The sequence below is a fragment of the Schistocerca nitens genome, chromosome 1, assembly GCF_023898315.1.
Source record: "Schistocerca nitens isolate TAMUIC-IGC-003100 chromosome 1, iqSchNite1.1, whole genome shotgun sequence".
Classification (NCBI taxonomy): Eukaryota; Metazoa; Arthropoda; class Insecta; order Orthoptera; family Acrididae; genus Schistocerca; species Schistocerca nitens.
Window position 1 is genome coordinate 1,283,967,705 of NC_064614.1, and position 21,715 is coordinate 1,283,989,419.

The following is a 21,715-nucleotide window of genomic DNA, read 5'->3' on the forward strand; positions in this document are numbered from 1 at the left end:
TAACCTCGTAGCCCGCATTGATACGCGACCGCTGCTGAACACTATGTCCCGACACCTACGCGCTGCTACCAGTGTCAGCATTTTAATCACACTCGCCAGTCTTGTTCCAATGTGGCTAAATGTCACTTACGGCAGGGATGCCCATGAGGGTGACTGTCCACCTCCGTCTCCTCGTTGTGTGAACTGTCAGGGTGACCATGCTGCATCCTCCCGCGACTGTCCCATCTACAAGGAAGAACGCTGTATCCAAGAAATTTGGGTCAAAGAGAAAGTGTCCACCTCGGCTGCTCGCAAGCTATTTGCTAGTAGGAAGCCCACGCTGCTCCCACCGGGAAAATACAGTACTGCCCTCGCCTCTCCTCGGACTACCAGGGAGGCGGCGACGCAGACATGCGATCTGACCGTCAGCACCACGGTTGTCCGTTCGGCAAATGCTAAGATCGCTCGTTCGACGTCTCCTCTTCCTCCCGTCACCCCTCAGACGCAAGCACCTTCATCAGCTTCTGCCAAGACGAAGACCCAGAAGTCAGATGCACGGGCCTTCAAGAAGGAACCGTCTCGTGCAGACTTCCTACGTAACTTTAACTCCCAACCGTCGACCAGTACTTCCAGTAAACGACGTTCCAAGAAGGCTAATAGGAAGCACAGTTCTCCTTCTCCGCCACGGCGCATTTCTTCTCCTGCGCCACCCAGCGTTTGCCGCCCCAGGCCGTCATCCATTTCGCCTGGCCGCACCACTGGTAGCCGAATATCTGGCCGTTCACTTGCAGAGGAAGCTCCCCCTCCCGGCCATCTTAACAAGATGGCCGATGAACCTATAGAACCAATGGACGATGACTGTCCACCTACTGATAGCGGCGGCAGTGCTCGCTCGAAGCCAGGCCCTCAGCGGCCTCCGAGGTGATCTCTTCTTTCATCTTCCTTTTCTTCTCACGATGGCACTTATTCACTGGAATATTCGCAGCATTCGCTCCAACCGAGACGACTTGAAGTTGCTGCTCCGCTTGAACCGTCCGCTCGTCACAGCCCTCCAGGAAACGAAGCTACACCCATGCGATCAAATTGCTTTGGCACACTACACCGTTGTCCGTTTTGACCTACCCCCTGTGGTAGGTATTCCGGCTCGTGGAGGGGTTATGTTGCTGGTCTGGGATGATATTTACTACGATCCCATCACATTGCACACCGGCCTGCAGGCAGTTGCCGTCAGAATTACTCTCCCCACTTTTACATTTTCCATTTGTACCGTTTACAATCCATCGTCGTCTGCCGTTACCAGGGCAGACATGATGCAAATTATTGCTCAGCTACCTGGACCATTTTTCTGAACTGGAGACTTCAATGCCCACCACCCCCTTTGGGGCTCGCCAGCATTCTGCCCAAGGGGCTCCCTGTTAGCAGACCTTTTCAACCAGCTCAATCTTGTCTACCTCAATACTGGCGCCCCTACTTTTCTTCCGGACACATCTCACACCTATTCCCATTTAGACCTCTCTATATGTACTACCCAACTTGCACGCCGGTTTGAGTGGTATGCACTTTCTGATACATACTCGAGCGACCACTTCCCGTGTGTTACCCATCTCCTGCATCATACCACCTCTCCGTGCTCAACTAGTTGGAATATCTCCAAAGCAGACTGGGGGCTCTTCTCTTCCAGGGCTACCTTTTAGGATCAGACCTTCACAAGCTGCAATAGTCAGGTCGCACACCTCACGGAAGTCATTCTCTCTGCTCCTGAATATTCCATCCCTCACACTACTTCTTCTCCACGTCACGTACCGGTCCCCTGGTGGACCGCAGCATGTAGAGATGCTTTACGTGCTCGTCGACGTGCTTTATGCACCTTTAAACGCCACCCTACAGTGGCGAATTGTATCAATTATAAACGATTACGTGCACAGTGTCGTTGTGTTATTAAAGAAAGCAAGAAAGCCAGCTGAGCTGCTTTCACAAGCACCTTCAACAGTTTTACTCCTTCTGTTGTCTGGGGTAGCCTGCACCGGCTATCTGGCACTAAGGTCCACTCACCAGTTTCTGGCTTGACAGTTCGCGAATGACGTCCTTGCGGCCTCTGAGGATGTCTCCAATGCCTTCGGCCGCTTTTTCGCAGAGGTTTCGACCTCCTCTCATTACCACCCTGCCTTACTCCCCCGAAAACAGGCAGAGGAGGCTAGGCCACCTAACTGCCGCTCCTCGAATCATGAAAGTTATAATGCCCCTTTCACCATGCGGGAACTCGAAAATGCACTTGCCCGGTCACGGTCCTTCGCTCCAGGGCCTGATTCTATTCATATTCAGATGCTGAAGAACCTTTCTCCTGCGGGTAAGGGTTTCCTTCTTCGTACTTATAATCGCATCTGGATTGAGGGACATGTTCCCGCATGCTGGCGCGAGTCTATTGTTGTACCAATTCCTAAGCTGTGGAAGGACAAGCACTTGCCTTCCAGTTATCGACCGATCTCGCTTACCAGCTGTCTCTGTAAGGTTAACTCTCGTTTGGTTTGGCTGCTTGAATCTCGACGCCTACTTGCCAATGTACGATGTGGATTTCGTCGGCCCTGGTCTGCTGTTGACCATCTGGTTACCTTGTCGACCTTCATTATGAATAACTTCTTGCGGAAGCGCCAAACCGCAGCTGTGTTCTTTGATTTGAAGAAGGCTTACGACACCTGTTGGAGGGCGGGTATTCTCCGCACCATGCATACATGGGGTCTTTGCGGCCGCCTCCCTCTTTTTATTCGTTCCTTTTTAATGGGTCGACAGTTCAGGGTACGTGTGGGTTCTGTCCTGTCACACCTTTCGCCAGGAGAATGGGATGCCACAGGGCTCAGTTTTGAGCGTCGCTCTGTTCGCCATAGCGATCAATCCAATAATGGATTGCCTCCCAGCTGATGCATCAGGCTCTCTTTTCGTGGACGATTTTACCATCCATTGCAGCGCGCAGCGTACATGTTTCCTGGAGCGCTGTCCTCAGCGTTCTCTTGACCATCTTTACTCCTGGAGTGTCGCCAATGGCTTCCGTTTTTCTGCCGAGAAGACGGTCTGTATTAACTTCTGGCGTTAGTTTCTCCCAACGTCCTTACGACTCGGTCCCGTTGCTGTCCCATTCGTGGAGACAACAAAATTGTTAGGTCTTACATTTGACAGGAAACTTAGCTGCCCGTTGTACGCCTTCTCTAAATGTCCTCCGTGTTCTCAGTGGTATGTCGTGGGGAGCGGATCGAACCGTCCTACTTCGCCTATATCGGTCGATTGTCCGCTCCAAGCTGGATTATGGGAGCTTCATATACTCCTCTGCACAGCCGTCCATCTTACACCGCCTCAACTCCATACAACATCGGGGTTTACGTCTTGGGATCGGAGCGTTTTATACTAGTCCCGTCTAGAGTCTTCATGCTGAAGCCGGTGAATTGCCACTCACCTACCGGCGCGATATACTGCTTTGTCAGTATGCCTGTCGGCTACTGTCAATGCCCAACCACCCGTCTTACAGTTCCTTTTTTGACGACTCTCTCGACCGTCAATACGGGTTGTATATCTCTGCCCTGCTACCCCCTGGAGTTTGCTTTCGTCGCCCCCAACACCTTGATTTTTCACACCCTGCAACCTTCAGAGTGGGCGAGAGCCACACAGCACCTTGGCTCTAGGCTCATGTTCGCATTCACCTTGACCGCAGCTCGCTGCTAGAGGAGGTTACCCCACGTTTGGTATAACACTCCCATTTTGTCGAACTTGGTTCCAAGTTCATTAATATGACCTACATTTATACAGATGGCTCTAAGACCAATGACGGGGTTGGGTGTTCTTTTATTGTCGGGGCACAAAGTTTCAAATACCGGCTCCATGGCCATTGTTCAGTCTTCACAGCTGAGCTCTTTGCCCTCGACCAGGCTGTTCTTTACATCTGCCGCCACCGACATTTTGCTTATGTCATCTGCTCTGATTCCCCTGAGCGCCATCCAGAGCCTCAGTGATCCGTATCCGGTTCACCCTTTCGTGCACCGGATCCAACGCTCTCTTCAGCAGCTGGTGGACGTCGGTTCTCCAGTTAGCTTTATGTGGGTTCCTGGCAATGTCGGTATCCCTGGGAACGAAGCTGCAGATGCCGCGGCCAAGGCTGCGGTCCTCCAGCCTCAGACAGCTTCTTGTAGTGTCCCTTCGTCAGATTGTAGCAGGGTAATTTGTAGGCGCATTGTCTCGCTGTGGCATGCCGATTGGGCTGCACTTACGGACAACAAGCTTCGGGCCTTGAAACCTCTTCCCGCGGCTTGGACGTCGTCCTCACGCCCTTCTCGGTGGGAGGAGGTAGTTTTGGCCCGGTTACGAATTGGACACTGCCAGTTCAGCCATCGCCATCTGCTGACGGCTGCGCCGGCGCCATTCTGCCCATGTGGGCAATTGCTGATGGTCCGCCACATTTTAACGTCCTGTCCGGATTTTAATACACTGCATCTTGATCTTGGCCAGCCATGTACTCTAGATGCCATTTTAGCGGATGACACAGGAGCAGCTGCTCGCGTTCTTCGTTTTATCAACTTGACAAACCTGTCTAAGGACATTTGATTATGCTGTTCCTTTAATCCTATGCCTGTCAATCTGTCTTATATCACGTTTTCCATTTTAGTCGCTGTTTTAAACTTGTGCCTCGCGGTGCATTCCTAACGTAGTCTGGGCGCTAATGACCATTGAAGTTGTGCGCCCTAAAACCACAAAAAAGTCTACCCCATCTATAATTTTCTGCAGTAACTGGTACTTGGGTTTAAGCAGTGTTTCAGAGTAGACGAAAATGTGCTTGAAGCCATCAAGACATTTGTCTAGCCACAGTTGGAAGGACCTACAATTATAGCTCGTATGCTGTTGCGAAGGAGTGCTCCATTCTTCTTCTACTACTACTACTACTACTACTACTACTTGGTCTTGATCATCACAGGACCAGTCACCAACAACAAAGTCCTTGCAGTAAATGTGCATCACCCAGCCTGCCATGATACCTATTGTGCTATGTACTGGCGTGCAATAGGCTTTTATATGATTGTGTGTGTGTGTGTGTGTGTGTGTGTGTGTGTGTGTGTGTGTGTGTGTGTGTGTGTGTGTGTGTGTGGCCACTATAGTGCAATCACCTTACAAACTGAACTGAAACGGCTACACGACAGAATGAATTCCACATGGTGTATTTAAAGGGAAGTATGTCACATACATTAACGTACATAAAGGTGTACTAACGTGCATTAACAATTGTGACATTTTTGTCTAGAGAAATGAAAAAGACAAAGATAAATGTAATATTATAAATATGTTTATTTACTCGAGACATAAAATTATGATCAGCATGGAAAACAATAAGTTCATTCTTTTTCAAATGGTGCAACAGAAGTACAGTATTTCGAAAATAGTTGTTTCTTATATCCCTCAAATTCAGCACATGTATCTCGTAATGTTATAGACCCATTGAAATAGTTGGGTATCCCATCAGTAAATTTGAGTTCACCATTCACAACACTTATTTGAGGAATAGCACAAGACTTCGGCACTGCAGTTATTCAGGTGCTAAGACAATGGTCTATATCTTCTATGTGAACGCTACATGTCTGAAGCCAGTTAATGATGTTACTGTATACAGCTTGAACACATGGGCGCCATCTACTTAGTACTAGTTACTGCCATCTCTAGATTGAATAAGTTATCAACAGTCTAGTGCTGCATGAAAATACTACGACCCCCAGCACATTTGATATCCTCTCTACTTCGACCATCATCGGTTATTTTGCTCCCCAAATAGCAAAACTCCTTTACTACTTGAAGTGTCTCATTTCCTAATCTAATACCCTCAACATCACCCGACTTAATTAGACTACATTCCATTATCCTCGTTTTGCTTTTGTTGATGTTCATCTTGTACACTACTTTCATGACACTGTCCATTCCGTTCAACTGCTCTTCCAAGTCCTTTGCTGTCTCTGACAGATTTACAATGTCATCGGCAAACCTCAGTTTTTTTTTTCTTCTCCATGGATTTTAATACCTACTCCGAAATTTTCTTTGGTTTCCTTCACAGCTTGGTCAATATACAGATTGAATAACATTGGGATATGCTACAACCCTGTCTTACTCCCTTCCCAACCACTGCTTCCCTTTCATGCCCCTCGACTCTTATAACTGCCATCTGCATTATCATACTCTTCTATAAATGATGTAGTGAAATGTGGCTAGTCCTCCCTCGAATGTCTACATCCTCCACATTCATCTCGATGATCGAACATGTGACGATGCTTTGACAATGACAACACAGCAAAGACTGAATGTGCACCGCCAATCAGGTCATTTGAGTGGTGAAACAAAATAAGTCGCCGTCCTTCATGATGGTAGTTAAGTGGACGTGGCCCAGTTGGCCTTCTTCCCAACAAAATTCAAACTTCCCGCCAAAATCCGACATCTTGAATGACGTCCTCTGCTGGTGGCTATGTGACTTAGCCAGTTGGACCTCGTGGCGAACACACCTGCTTCATATTGTTGAAGTAATAATAGAGACAAGTCAAGTTTTACTGCCATTATTGTGCTGGAATTTGAGCTTGCCGCCATTTTCTAGGGGGTTAGGTGTTAGGTTAGTGGACGTACCCCAAGTGGTCTATTTTCCCGCCATTTTCGTGGTGTGATGCATTATCCTGCTGGAATTTGAATTTCCCACCAATTTTTTTCTGGAGGGTTAGGTCAATTGGGCTACCTCCACTAACCTATCTTCCAGCCAAAATTCAAACTTCTCACCAAATTCCGCCATCTTGGATGACGTCATGCGCTGTTGCTAAGTCTAGAGCCGCCATCTTTGATGACGTCATCGCAGTCATTTTTGAATAAATTTACAACAATGGAATGTCGGATAGAGCATACTTTGTCCCCCTACTGTTGGTATCCATGTAAATGAGGCAGCCGATATAGCAGGCAATGCTACAGTCTCCCTTCCTCGGCCCACTGTTCGCATGGTTCCCTTCACCGATCTGCAGAGTGTCTTATGTCGTCGTGTTGCTCTTTTATGGCACGCACATTGGTCTACACTTCCCGCTAATAAATTACGGGATGTGAAACCTCTTCTCAGTGCTCAGACATCTTCCTCCCGAACTTGTCATCGGGAGGAGGTAATTTTAACTAGACGCTGGATAGGGCACTGACTTTTTCGCCATTGACATCTTTTAAGTGGCGATGCTCCCCCACTTTATCCCCACTGCTCTCAACTGTGGATGGTGAGACACCTTTTTCTTGAGTGCCCCTACTTTACTCCGCTACGAGCCCATCTACAGCTGTCGCCTGATATACCTTCCATTTTAGATGACACGCTCTCAGGTGATCGTGCCTTCGAGTTTATCAGTGTCAATGACATCACGTCGGTCATTTGAAGCTCTTTTTGGGAAAAACAACCCCCTCTCCTATAGTGGTTTCCTAAGTTTCCCTTTGGTTTTTTAGTTTCCCCTCTTTTTGAGTTTAGCTTTCATTGCTGCAGATTTCCCATTTTGTTTTTGTACCCTTCCCTAAGTCGCAGAATGGGCGCTAATGACCGTAGCAATTTTGCGCCCTAAAACTGTAACAAGATAAACTGTAAAATGAAAGAAACTACTTCCTTAAGACATCGATTCCCTGTGATACATGCACAATATAGCTTCGCAGAGGTGTGTGGCATCCACTGTTCATATCCGATCACGGTTTAGAAATTATACTATGCCTGCATCAGTCCCATACAAAATGATCTTTAGTAACAGAGAATACCTCTCACAAGGAAACTGACCAACGCATAGCAACGATGTTCGACATGCGAAATTACAAGATATGCCGTCACTAAATCCGTAAACAGAACATCTGTCAAGCAGATGTATCCATGGGAATTCAGTATCTCACAAACTGTCACTAACATAGAATCAATGTAATTATGAAACTGAAGACTCGATTTTATGCCAAAGATGCGGCAGGTTAATGGAGTACCTTGCAAATATCTTCGTTCATCTAGAGGAAAGTGCCGAAACAAGATGGGCATGTGTCGTCGTCGTCGTCATAATCACACACATGAGATGGAACTCCTCTCATGGCAGATCTGCTGTTAACGATCGTGAGTAGATAGTGCTCTAAGCCATAGACATAACATACAGTTGTATACGAGTCGAACACAGGTTATGCCACACAACTGATGCACCCCAACAGAAGGGAAAAAAATTGTTAAATGATCTGACGCAACATCTTCCTCTCTCTCGAATGCATCTACCATTCAATCATCTATCATTAGATCATACTTAGTTACCTCATCTCAACTGGTCATTCCATCCACTTTGTCATCCTTCACAGATGCAAGTAAGTTTAGGCGCAGATAGTAAACTACCAACACAAACAAATCTTCACAAGCATCCCATACTTAGGCACAGTATCACAAAAAGTAGCTAACTAATTAAAAAATATTAAAATATTTTTCTCCACAAACGGCAGACTTGGATACCACTTACCTCACGCAGGGAACACAAACAAGCCAATAACATAACACAGTGGAATATATAAATTACAACGTAACAGTTGCCCTGCATTTTACATAGGAAAAACTGGAAGAACCTTCCACACACGGTATAAAGAATACACTGACGCCTTTCGACTACACCATTTTGAAAAATCTACAATAACTAACCACATGTATATTAATAAACAGACTTGAAGACATCCACAACAGCCTAACTACTTCACACAGAACCCAACAGTAAAAAATTTAATCTACTAGAACAGTTAGAAATAATACTACACAAAGAAAAATGTTCCGGAAACTTGTTGAATGAACAAACAGAGTTTAACAGCCACAATTTTTTTTACACCTTCAAAAGTTTATTTTTTCCTGAGAAATCAAATTCATAATAGTACGAACAGCTGACAACCTAAAACATGGTGCCAAATAATTATTTTAATACCTGTGTACTAATACTATCACGTTATCTTCTGTGAAACAAGAAAATCGATTATATTTATAAGTAGAACATCTGTGTGAACGAGAATCTGTGGCATGTTTACGTTCTGCTACTACAATGTGCGAGAAAGTGTGTGACTATGTATATATCCCATTATGTACTGCAAAATTAAAGACGTATATTGTGTATACCAACTGCACAATAGGTGCAGACATCATACAATGTTAAACTGTAAGTTATTTTCATATTATTAACGCTGTTAAACTTACATCTAGAATATACCATGTTGTAACAGAAAATGTAATATCAACAGGGAAACAACTAAAAAACCTTATGTAAATCACTAAAAAGCACCTGAAGATGAGCCTCCAGTGCTCGAAATCCATAGTGCAGTAAATAAACGCAACTTGTGACTGAAGGCGGTTTGTTCTTCATTTGATTAAAGAATTCTTCCACTATGAGATGGCACCCTTCTCATCGATGGTGAATTTCTTCTCCAGTGCGTTGTATGGAAGAATGGTGAAACACTTAAGTTAATGCTAACCAAATACGTTCAATACTTAAGACGGCACTACAGCGGAAGTGCGACAAGTGTGGTGGTCGATGGCTACCCAGAAGACCTGCCCACCAAGAGAATCAAATATGCTGAGCACCTCTGCCGAAGCAAAAGACACACTACTCCTGAGGTCATATTTACCGAGCTAATGATGGTGACTATGACTCGGGAGCAGTTCCTTTCCAGAAATAAAGTACATCTCATTAGCTTGCTTATTTCGAGGCTCGAAGATGAAGGCTTCTCAGTAAGGCAAACTAATGAAGACGTAGACCACCTAATTGTTGCCACAATGCTTGAGGTTTCACAGGAGCATGAGAAGGTTGTGGTTGTTGGTGAGGATACGGACCTTCTCATCATGCTCAATGCCCTAGCCACACCATCAGCAAATATATATTTCTTGAAACCTGGAAGAGGAAAGACCTCATCAAAAGTATTTGATTCTAACAGTTTCAAACTGGCAAAGATCAGGTCACTCATATTTCTTTACCCCATAAGTGGATGTGACACAACTTCAGCACCCTTCGGTCAGGGCAAGAAGAAGGTGGTCAATCTACTGGTAAAAATAAATGTCTTCTGGAAGATATCAAACCTTTCTTAGAGCATGACACTCAAGCTGAAGCTATTGTCGAAGCTGACCTCCGATTTACGGAGGTATGGCAGGAGAGACTTCAGACAACTTGCGATTCGACCTGTTTTCCAAAGCAATTATGAAATTCAGATTCACCCTAGCACCAACGTCGGAAGCAGATCGCCAGCATTGCTTGTGGACCTACTTACAAGTACAAATGTGGATAGGACACCAGGTGGATCCGCTCCTGGAGATGGCAGGCTTCAGAGTTTGTCTTGGCCTCATTCCTACCTCCAAAGAACCAGCTCCACTGTCTCTTCTCTCAACAAGACAGTCAAACGTTGACGTATGTGAAATTTGTGTACATACCTACTTTTACCTTTTCATCTCATACATTCACGTAAAATTCTGTAATTACGAAATATAATAATCACTACTTAATTTCAAGGAGTGTCTCTTCCTGCGTCCTTCATATCAGTTGAATGGGTATCACTATCTTATATTGAGGGTTATGAACGGATACCACGTACCTGACAAGACCAATTTCACAGGAGAGCTAAAAAAATAACCTTTAATAAAAATTTTGATTGTTTTGATTTTTTATTTAGAGATAATCACTTATTACTCACAGGTTGTGGTTTTGTATTTTTTGCATCATTTTGTTATAACATGTATTTTTTCCAGTTGCAAATTTTTTTTGAGTCAGAACTTTCTCTGACATCTGTCAGATACGAGGTCTCAGTTCTTAACCATCGACATATGAAAAACATTTAATATTTTTCAAATGTTACAAAATTTCAGTATTTTATTCTATTACTATATTACATAAGTACAAGACAAATGGTTGCTATAGTTCTGTGTTTAAAAGACTGTACATACGAATTACTGAGGAACTACATTGGAAATTGATGATGAGAAATGGTCCAAATTTAATGAGGAGCAGTACACAAATGGGTGGTTCAATAAATTCACTTTTGGTTTCATCGAATGCCAAATTTCTCTCTCCATATCTTTTTTCTGAACGACATTATTGATAGGTGGGTTAGTTTCTACGATAATACCAAAAAAACAGAGGTTAAAACGAAAATTTTTTATGAACATGTGAAATTGGTCCAATTTTGAAGAACAATAGTATGGAAACGGGTGGTCCAAGAAATATACGGATGGTCTCGTTCAATGCAGAATTTCATGCCCTGCAATTTTTAATTGCACTATGTTTTCGATTTGTGAGTCATTTACGAGATATAATCACGAAACCGAAAAATACCACTTTCTCGGGTACATTTTTGCCCCCCCCCCCCTCCCCCGCCGCATTTTTCCGCAACTCTGCTGTGGGGGAAAACCTAGGATAGTCTTACTGGGACACAAACGAAGCCATTAAAACAATAAAATTTTTGTAGCAATTATTTCCGATTGGAATGCTAATTCTACTGGACTAATTGTAAATACTGTTTGTTAGGGTGAGTGTGGCAACGGCGCAGTGCCGTATCACGCGAATGAACGCCACAACAGATAACAACGTATGCACTAACCGTCGCATGCAGACGGCCGACATCGTAACCAAAATATCGGACATTGATTTACTCCAGGGTATAACTGCTCTCGGAACACAATTCATAGGTTGCAATCACATTCTAGGAAACTGTCGCTGAATAACAATGACAGAAATAATGGACGCAGTATATCGGGACAAAACACGGGGCCTGCGCCTAACTGGACGCCACCCCCGCAAAATCATACCGTGAGCACTTTAGAGGTGTCCCAGGAATGGTCCTCAAGCAACGCTGGTGGGTCATACTAAAACCGCCCCCATCGTACTCACTACGATCGTCAGAAAGGGCGGCGAGTGGAAGTGATAGACGGCATGAAGAGCAGTGGCAGCTGTTGGGTAAGAGCACATGAACACCGTAACATTTGACACCTTGCTGATTTATTGGTTATTTTTCTTTGAACGCTTTCTACATAATGTAGATGGGGTAACCCGAAATAAATGGCACCTACCGCGCTGCGCTACATTGTTCCCCTGACTCAGTGAAACTGAAACTTTGGATCACGATAACGGGCGCACATTCACGGGCCAAATACATACGGATTTGATAAGCAATGTGCACGGTTCACAGCACTCATCTAAAAGTTTACATCAATGCCACCAGGTGACAGCGCACTGCAGCAGTCGTTTGCTTGGCATAAATCCCACTAGGCAGTCGACACACTGCACAGATACGCCAATTCACCCGCTATATGGTAACATCAGATCGGACATTGGTGTATTTTATAGATATACTGGCAAGAAACACCTATTTTGTGAGATTCTGAATGAGATACAGTACATTAAGTTCTGGATTTTATCCTACAGTAATCCATTTGAGGCACTCAGAACCATAAGTCACGTCATTGTCAATTGTGACTGTGGAGCATTTATTCAATGCTTCTGGAATCTGTTGACCTTTCGGTGGGTCAGGTTTATCGGCACTGTAGGCCCACATTACATGTATATCTGAACATTCAAGAAAGGCTGTCTCACTGGTTTCTCTGATATTCACTTAAATTTGGGGGTCAAGGACAGTGTGCTTTTGGCCCTCGTGGCTCTCAGCGCCTTGTTCGTGTTCTGGTGAAGTGACCTCGTTGGTAGATAGCACTAGTTGAATTTAATAATTGCCATGAAAGGCAGTGTGTGTTTGGAGTTTGCTGTTTACTGCGCAGGAATCGGCTTTCTTGTGCAGTGTCAACATCAATTCTGTTGAACCTGTCGTAATGAGCGTACAGCATTGTGAGCCGGGAGTCCCCCATTTGGGGAAGTTTCGGCAGCCGAGGGCAAGTACTTACTGCATTCGACGCCACATTGGGCTAAATGATGGTGACACAAAACCCAGTCCCCAAATGGAGAAAAATCTTCTGCTCCAGCTGGGAATCCAACCTGGGCCCCTTAACCTGTATTAAACGCTAACAGAAAACAGAATCACCAGGAAAAGGAAGCAGGGCCTCTCAGACGACATTCATTGTTTGAGAAAGTGAGGAAATCAAATAAGCGTGACTAGTAGCGAACATTCAACAAAGGAGTGTATAATACGCGTAAGCTGTGTGCGTGCATCGTAATAATTCCCGATTATCGGCCTGGAAATAAATTCATTAACTAATACACGAATTGTACATACACGAATTGTACATACACGAATTGTACATACACGAATTGTACATACACGAATTGTACATACACGAATTGTACATACACGAATTGTACATACACGAATTGTACATACACGAATTGTACATACACGAATTGTACATACACGAATTGTACATACACGAATTGTACATACACGAATTGTACATACACGAATTGTACATACACGAATTGTACATACACGAATTGTACATACACGAATTGTACATACACGAATTGTACATACACGAATTGTACATACACGAATTGTACATACACGAATTGTACATACACGAATTGTACATACACGAATTGTACATACACGAATTGTACATACACGAATTGTACATACACGAATTGTACATACACGAATTGTACATACACGAATTGTACATACACGAATTGTACATACACGAAATGTTCATTTTTCCGATAAACTAAAAAAGGCGCGAAAACTGCACTTACACAAATATATGAAATGGAGAGTAGTGAAAGCCTAAACATTGTTTCATTCTTGCCATCAATTGCAATAAATAATATACAAAATAACAAAATTCCACATAACTTTTTTCAGACAAGTTGAAAATTATTACTATTATTATTATTCTTTACTTTCTCAGACGTTAAGTCTGGTTAAAAATGGAAAGTGACGCGGACCTTGATCAGGCGTCACTTCCTTTTAACTGTATGGTATGTGTTATATTGCATTTAGGAACTTTCGGGTAATTGAACATGTATCAATAATTACTGATTTCTGTAGTTGTATATATATATGTTTGGATGTAGCTCTATTGTATTGATGTACTGGTGGATATTGTGTGGTATGACTCCTGTAGTTGATAGTATAATTGGTATGATGTCAGCTTTATCCTGATGCCACATGTCTTTGACTTCCTCAGCCAGTTGGATGTACTTTTCAATTTTTTCTCCTGTTTTCTTTTGTATATTTGTTGTATTGGGTATGGATATTTCGATTAGTTGTGTTAATTTCTTCTTTTTATTGGTGAGTATGATGTCAGGTTTGTTATGTGGCGTTGTTTTATCTGTTATGATGGTTCTGTTCCAGTATAATTTGTATTCATCATTCTCCAGTACATTTTGTGGTGCATACTTGTATGTAGGAACTTGTTGTTTTATAAGTTTATGTTGTAAGGCAAGCTGTTGATGAATTATTTTTGCAACATTGTCATGTCTTCTGGGGTATTCTGTATTTGCTAGTATTGTACATCCGCTTGTGATGTGATCTACTGTTTCTATTTGTTGTTTACCAAGTCTGCATTTATCTGTTGTGGTATTGGGATCTTTAATAATATGCTTGCTGTAATACCTGGTGTTTATTGTTTGATCCTGTATTGCAATCATGAATCCTTCTGTCTCACTGTATATATATTGCCTTTTCTTAGCCATGTGTTGGATGCGTCTTGATCGATGTGTGGCTGTGTTAGATGATACGGGTGCTTGCCATGAACTGTTTTCTTTTTCCAATTTACTTTCTTCGTATCTGTTGATGTTATGTGGTCTAAAGGGTTGTAGAGGTGGTTATGAAATTGTAGTGGTGTAGCCGATGTATTTATATGAGTGATTGCTTTGTGTATTTTGCTAGTTTCTGCTCGTTCTATAAAGAATTTTCTTAAATTGTCTACCTGTCCATAATGTAGGTTTTTTATATCGATAAATCCCCTTCCTCCTTCCTTTCTGCTTAATGTGAATCTTTCTGTTGCTGAATGTATGTGATGTATTCTATATTTATGGCATTGTGATCGTGTCAGTGTATTGAGTGCTTCTAGGTCTGTGTTACTCCATTTCACTACTCCAAATGAGTAGGTCAATATTGGTATGGCATAAGTATTTATAGCTTTGGTCTTGTTTCTTGCTGTCAATTCTGTTTTCAGTATTTTTGTTAGTCTTTGTCTATATTTTTCTTTTAGTTCTTCTTTAATATTTGTATTATCTATTCCTATTTTTTGTCTGTATCCTAGATATTTATAGGCATCCGTTTTTTCCATCGCTTCTATGCAGTCGCTGTGGTTATCCAATATGTAATCTTCTTGTTCAGTGTGTTTTCCCTTGACTATGCTATTTTTCTTACATTTGTCTGTTCCAAAAGCCATACTTATATCATTGCTGAATACTTCTGTTATCCATAGTAATTGGTTGAGTTGTTGATTTGTTGCTGCCAGTAGTTTTAGATCATCCATGTATAGCAAATGTGTGATTTTGTGTGGGTATGTTCCAGTAATATTGTATCCATAATTTGTATTATTTAGCATGTTGGATAGTGGGTTCAGAGCAAGGCAGAACCAGAAAGGACTTAATGAGTCTCCTTGGTATATTCCACGCTTAATCTGTATTGGCTGTGATGTGATATTATTTGAATTTGTTTGGATATTAAGTGTGGTTTTCCAATTTTTCATTACTATGTTTAGGAACTATATCAATTTAGTATCTACTTTGTATATTTCCAATATTTGTAGTAACCATGAGTGGGGTACACTATCAAAAGCTTTTTGGTAGTCAATGTATGCGTAGTGTAGCGACCTTTGTTTAGTTTTAGCTTGATATGTCACCTCTGCATCTATTATCAGTTGCTCTTTACATCCTCGTGCTCCTTTGCAACAGCCTTTTTGTTCTTCATTTATAATTTTGTTCTGTGTTGTATGTGTCATTAATTTCTGTTTAATGATTGAAGTTAATATTTTGTATATTGTTGGTAGGCATGTTATGGGGCGATATTTAGCTGGGTTCGCTGTGTCTGCTTGATCTTTAGGTTTCAGATAAGTTATTCCATGTGTAAGTGTATCAGGGAATGTGTATGGGTCTGCAATGTAACTGTTAAATAATTTAGTTAGATGTGAATGTGTTGAGGTGAACTTCTTTAACCAGAAATTTGCTATTTTATCATTTCCAGCGGCTTTCCAATTGTGAGTAGAATTAATTGCTTGGGTGACTTCATGTTGCAAAATTATCACTTCAGGCATTTGTGGTATCATCTTGTATGAGTCTGTTTCTGCTTGTATCCACCGTGCATGCCTGTTATGTTGTACCGCGTTTGACCATATGTTGCTCCAGAAGTGTTCCATGTCTGTTACGTTTGGTGGATTGCCTATTTTAATGTGTGTGTTATCTATTGTCTGGTAAAATTTCTTTTGGTTTGTGTTGAATGTTTGGTTTTGTTTCCTTCTATTTTCACTTTTTTTGTATCTTCTAAGTCGTTTGGCCAATGCTTGTAATTTCTGCTTTTCATCTAATTGCTCTGTCGCTTCTTGTTGTGAGATTTTACCTAACCTTTTTCGTTTTTTTTCCGAGATTTCATTTCTTATAAATTGTGTTAGCTGTCCGATGTCTTTTCTCAGTTTTTCTATTCTGATCTGTAGCCTGTGTTGCCATGCTGGTTTTGTGGGTTTCTTCTGTGTGTTGGTTGGTTCTGATCTCTGTCTAGTGTGTATATTTAGTGTAGTGAGTGCTCCTATATAAACCAGTAGTTGTAACTCTTCCATAGTTGTGTTTTCATTTATTTTGTTGTGTATGATTGTGTTGATAGTTTTTATTGTTGTTTCGACTTGTGGGTTATTTCGTGGTCTATGCAAGAATGGTCTTATGTCTGTATTTGTGTCTTTGTATTCTATATATGTCAGCTGAAATTTTTCTTCTATATCTAACATGTGTGTCACTTCGTGTTCTATTTGTGCTTGTTCTGGTGGCTGTCTTAAGATTTCGTTTTCCTCTGATTGTTTAATTGGTGCGTGTTGTTCTTTGTTTGTTTGCTCTGGGATGTTTGAGTCCATTACTGTATTTTCTTCTTCTTCTGATTGCACATTATTTTGTTCCAGTATTTGTTGTACTTGTTGTTTGATGTTTTCTAATTCTGACTGGGGTATCCTGTTATTTTTGATTATTACACGGATCTGATCAGCTAGTCGTTGTTCTGTTAAAAATTTTAATTCTGGGTATCTGGTAATGAATGTTGTGTATACTTGTGATCTGTATCCAGTTGTGTTGGTTCCTAGGTTTGTTGCTTGGTAATAACAGAACATGAGGTGTCGATTAACTTCATCTGACCATCTCATCCTCTGTCTTTGTTTTCCTTCTAGGGTGGTTGCAGGAAGCATATCCTGCAAAACACCTCTATTTGGATTTAAATCATTTTCCAGTTGGCTAGCAGTGTCGTTACCATTGTGGGCGGGCATAGGGTTCAAGCGTCGTCCCCGACCATGACGGCGCTTGTCCGAGGCTTCTTTAGTTCTGTCCTGAACCAACTAATCACACTAAAGGGGGGTTAGCCCTATTAGTGGTTTGTTCTTTTCGTCGCCTTTTACGACTGGCAGAACATACCGGAGGCCTATTCTTTTCCCGGGCCTTTAAAAATTTGTGAACACCCAGAACATATACCTACGAGGAAACCTGATGAAACGATTCGTATGCTACGATATAAAGAGGATACAGATATTCGAGAAGAACTGTGAGATTTTAAATCGTGCATGAAACTTAACAACTAGTTCAGGCAGCCGTGAATGCTGTAGTGGAGAGCATACCCACGACAGTTGTACTGGACAGAGGAGCAGGTATTAACGTCCGTGACGTGAAATTTTCGAAAGTGTAACTAGTAAAACTAGTGTACCGATAATGCCATTCCAAAACTGTCCCTTGGCGCCAGTAGCACCGGAGACTACACAATTAGTTAGGTGACGGTGGAATGTGAGGTCCGAACAGTATCATCTACATGATAATGTGTGCACATAATTTCCTTAATAGTCATAGTTGAATATTTGCATGGAAGTAAGGCGCTGCACGAATTTCAAAAAAGTTTGCATTGAAAAACAAGAGTCGCTATGATGTTAACGTTCGGTGCATACTAAATTATATTATAGCGGTGTATTAAATTTAGCTAACATACTGAATTTTTGTTTAGACTTGGGACTTGGTGTCTGTCATCGATCTCGAAAAAACTGCTCTGACGTATCAATGAAGCCACAGTGTAGTATCTACATCATCTCTTATATTTCCTCAACCGTTTGAGATATCGAAATGAGATTTTGGCAAATAATAAAACGCAAAGAGACTATTTTTCCTTACGTTTATTATGCAGAACTTCATTTACTGTGTTATTCCACGAACTACAGACTTTCTCGAAGAAAGCACATGCTATAGGTTTCGGAACAATATTAGACAGTACACGTTTATATTTATACCGCGGGTGTGCTTTTTCATAAGCTACCGATCTTACTTTTCCTCAGTTCCATACTTAAACTTCATGAGCCACTGTTTCGGAATTGTCTCTGCACAACATGATTGTGAGGTGAAACTGTAAACTCTGCTGTGCTCTGGCAAAAGAAGCAAGTAACAGGGCAACAAGTTAAAAGTACAGGTATTATTAAAATTCGGCACTCATGATGCTTCTCTGAAAATTACAAATGGTTAATAAACAAGGCGAAAACCAATTCAGCGGAATTCTTTTTTGATATTAACGAAAGCAGAGGTGGCAGAGCTTTTCGAATGGTCACCAGACAAGTGAGGGCTCCACTTAATACTAAACGAAAATTTTGAGCGTACGCTTCAGTTTAGAACGCACTACACCTCCAGCGCTCTGAAGTTCCTCTACAGGGCGTGCCCGTAACCCCCACCACCACCACCACCACCACTCTCCCCAGACGTGCCCAGCCTTTCGCGCAGCGTTATTCGGCCCGGGCTCAACGTTTCTCACTGTCAAGAATTTGTCTGTTTCCTGTCTGGTAGGCGTGGGATTTCTGCGAAGAGTGGACGCAAAGATCGACATTCTGAACGGAACAAGTTGTAAGTTTCTTAAGGAAAACATCATGTCATGGTAGGTATTGCGAAAAAGTGAAGGCCAAAGACTCAAACTGATAAAAACTAAGGCTCTGTCCACTAGTGGTTGGCAGTACTGTGTTCATAATGCACTAGAATGTCAGAATACAGGAGATGCCATGGATATTTTATCCCACATTCAAACGAAAATAGGCGAATCAGGGCATTTAACAGAACAACAAAAGGCCGAACTAACTGATTTGCTGAATAAATATTCAAATGTCTTACCACATAAGCCTGGTATCAAGGGGTACGAATATCATGCGCAGGTAGTCCCTTATCAGATGTATCATAGGCGCAAACTAAGTTGACACCGCGTGCAGTGGCAACTGTAAATGCGAAATGCCTTCAGGTCATTCACACCAGTCATGCGCCGACTACCAACTTCGTCTGCACATACAGTACTGTCATGTGACGTATTGCTTTCCCTAGGCCTAAGGAGAGGCGGTGCAATTTCTATTGAATTTAGCTTCATATATAGTATTAATAGTTAGGATGGCATTTTGTAGTCAGTCCGGCGAATTTCTCTTCTAAAAATGAAAAGAAAACTTTTCTAATTTTAAAGCATGATCCTTCAAAGTTAAGTGAACTTCTTGTAATTACAGATAGTAAACATTTCTGTTTAATTCATGACAGTCTCAGAGAGATGATCGGCTGTACTAATCTCATGGACTAATGTATATATGCAAATATATTTGTATAACAACTGATCAAGATCTGGACACAAGCTTTGAAGCAGTAGAAGTACGCTTTGTTTCATGGACTAACCACAGTGGCGTGTAAAGCTAGGAATTTTAAATATGTTCTGAACAGTACAATAGTTAATTCAAAATAATTTGGGAAAGTACTAACTTATGACAGATAAATGGTATGGGAATGAATATTAAAATGTACACCATAAAATCACACTTTTACTGTAAGCACAACCAGTATGGGTAGGATATACCAGCAAGCAAGAGAAATAAAAATCTTTAGCTATGCAAGCAAGGCACAAATCTGTAATTGTGTATGGCTTATGTTTAGCTTATTTTTACAAATGTAGTTGCTAAGTTTTGGCAGGAGCCTGTAATTATTTTGCTTGTGAATTTTTCTACATAAATAAAGCAAGTACATAGTACTAATAGAAAAATCTAGGAAATGAGTTGCTTATTGAATCTTGTCAATCTCGTAGTTACACAAAATTTCTCTTTGTGTCTGGATGCCCATGTTTGATTCGCGCACGCGGCGGACGGTTTATTTCCCCATTTTTTCCTCTGGTAATTTTCGCTTATTTCGTATACACCGTAATTTCTATGGAAGTAAAGGTCGTATAGCGATGCTCTGTACGAAAATAAAGTTTTTCTTTTATGAAATATATTTCACATGTAAACATCAGGCCACTAAACCAAGTAACTAAGTACATGACCGAATACTATGAGAACATATAAATCTTGTTACATAGCTCCACTGCTAAATTCACAAAAGAGAGATATTAATATACAAATAATTCTAGTGTTGTATTAGGCTTCACCTTGCATGAGAACAAAATACACTCCTGGAAATGGAAAAAAGAACACATTGACACCGGTGTGTCAGACCCACCATACTTGCTCCGGACACTGCGAGAGGGCTGTACAAGCAATGATCACACGCACGGCACGGCGGACACACCAGGAACCGCGGTGTTGGCCGTCGAATGGCGCTAGCTGCGCAGCATTTGTGCACCGCCGCCGTCAGTGTCAGCCAGTTTGCCGTGGCATACGGAGCTCCATCGCAGTCTTTAACACTGGTAGCATGCCGCGACAGCGTGGACGTGAACCGTATGTGCAGTTGACGGACTTTGAGCGAGGGCGTATAGTGGGCATGCGGGAGGCCGGGTGGACGTACCGCCGAATTGCTCAACACGTGGGGCGTGAGGTCTCCACAGTACATCGATGTTGTCGCCAGTGGTCGGCGGAAGGTGCACGTGCCCGTCGACCTGGGACCGGACCGCAGCGACGCACGGATGCACGCCAAGACCGTAGGATCCTACGCACTGCCGTAGGGGACCGCACCGCCACTTCCCAGCAAATTAGGGACACTGTTGCTCCTGGGGTATCGGCGAGGACCATTCGCAACCGTCTCCATGAAGCTGGGCTACGGTCCCGCACACCGTTAGGCCGTCTTCCGCTCACGCCCCAACATCGTGCAGCCCGCCTCCAGTGGTGTCGCGACAGGCGTGAATGGAGGGACGAATGGAGACGTGTCGTCTTCAGCGATGAGAGTCGCTTCTGCCATGGTGCCAATGATGGTCGTATGCGTGTTTGGCGCCGTGCAGGTGAGCGCCACAATCAGGACTGCATACGATCGAGGCACACAGGGCCAACACCCGGCATCATGGTGTGGGGAGCGATCTCCTACACTGGCCGTACACCACTGGTGATCGTCGAGGGGACACTGAATAGTGCACCGTACATCCAAACCATCACCGAACACATCGTTCTACCATTCCTAGACCGGCAAGGGAACTTGCTGTTCCAACAGGACAATGCATGTCCGCATGTATCCCGTGCCACCCAACGTGCTCTAGAAGGTGTAAGTCAACTACCCTGGCCAGCAAGATCTCCGGATCTGTCCCCCATTGAGCATGTTTGGGACTGGATGAAGCGTCGTCTCACGCGGTCTGCACGTCCAGCACGAACGCTGGTCCAACTGAG

At 42.8% G+C, this 21,715-nt stretch overlaps 2 protein-coding genes across 2 annotated transcripts in view; one reads left to right on the forward strand and one right to left on the reverse strand.

The window, feature by feature from the left end:
- Positions 1-11,570, forward strand: part of LOC126234116 (probable serine/threonine-protein kinase DDB_G0282963) — a 29,537-nt gene extending 17,967 nt beyond the window's left edge. The window contains exon 3 of the mRNA XM_049942907.1: positions 11,514-11,570. Coding sequence (XP_049798864.1) covers positions 11,514-11,570 — 57 coding nt within the window. The remainder of the gene's footprint in view (positions 1-11,513) is intronic.
- A 193-nt stretch (positions 11,571-11,763) lies between these two features.
- Positions 11,764-21,715, reverse strand: part of LOC126234133 (uncharacterized) — an 89,938-nt gene continuing 79,986 nt past the window's right edge. The window contains exon 5 of the mRNA XM_049942908.1: positions 11,764-11,935. Coding sequence (XP_049798865.1) covers positions 11,764-11,935 — 172 coding nt within the window. The remainder of the gene's footprint in view (positions 11,936-21,715) is intronic.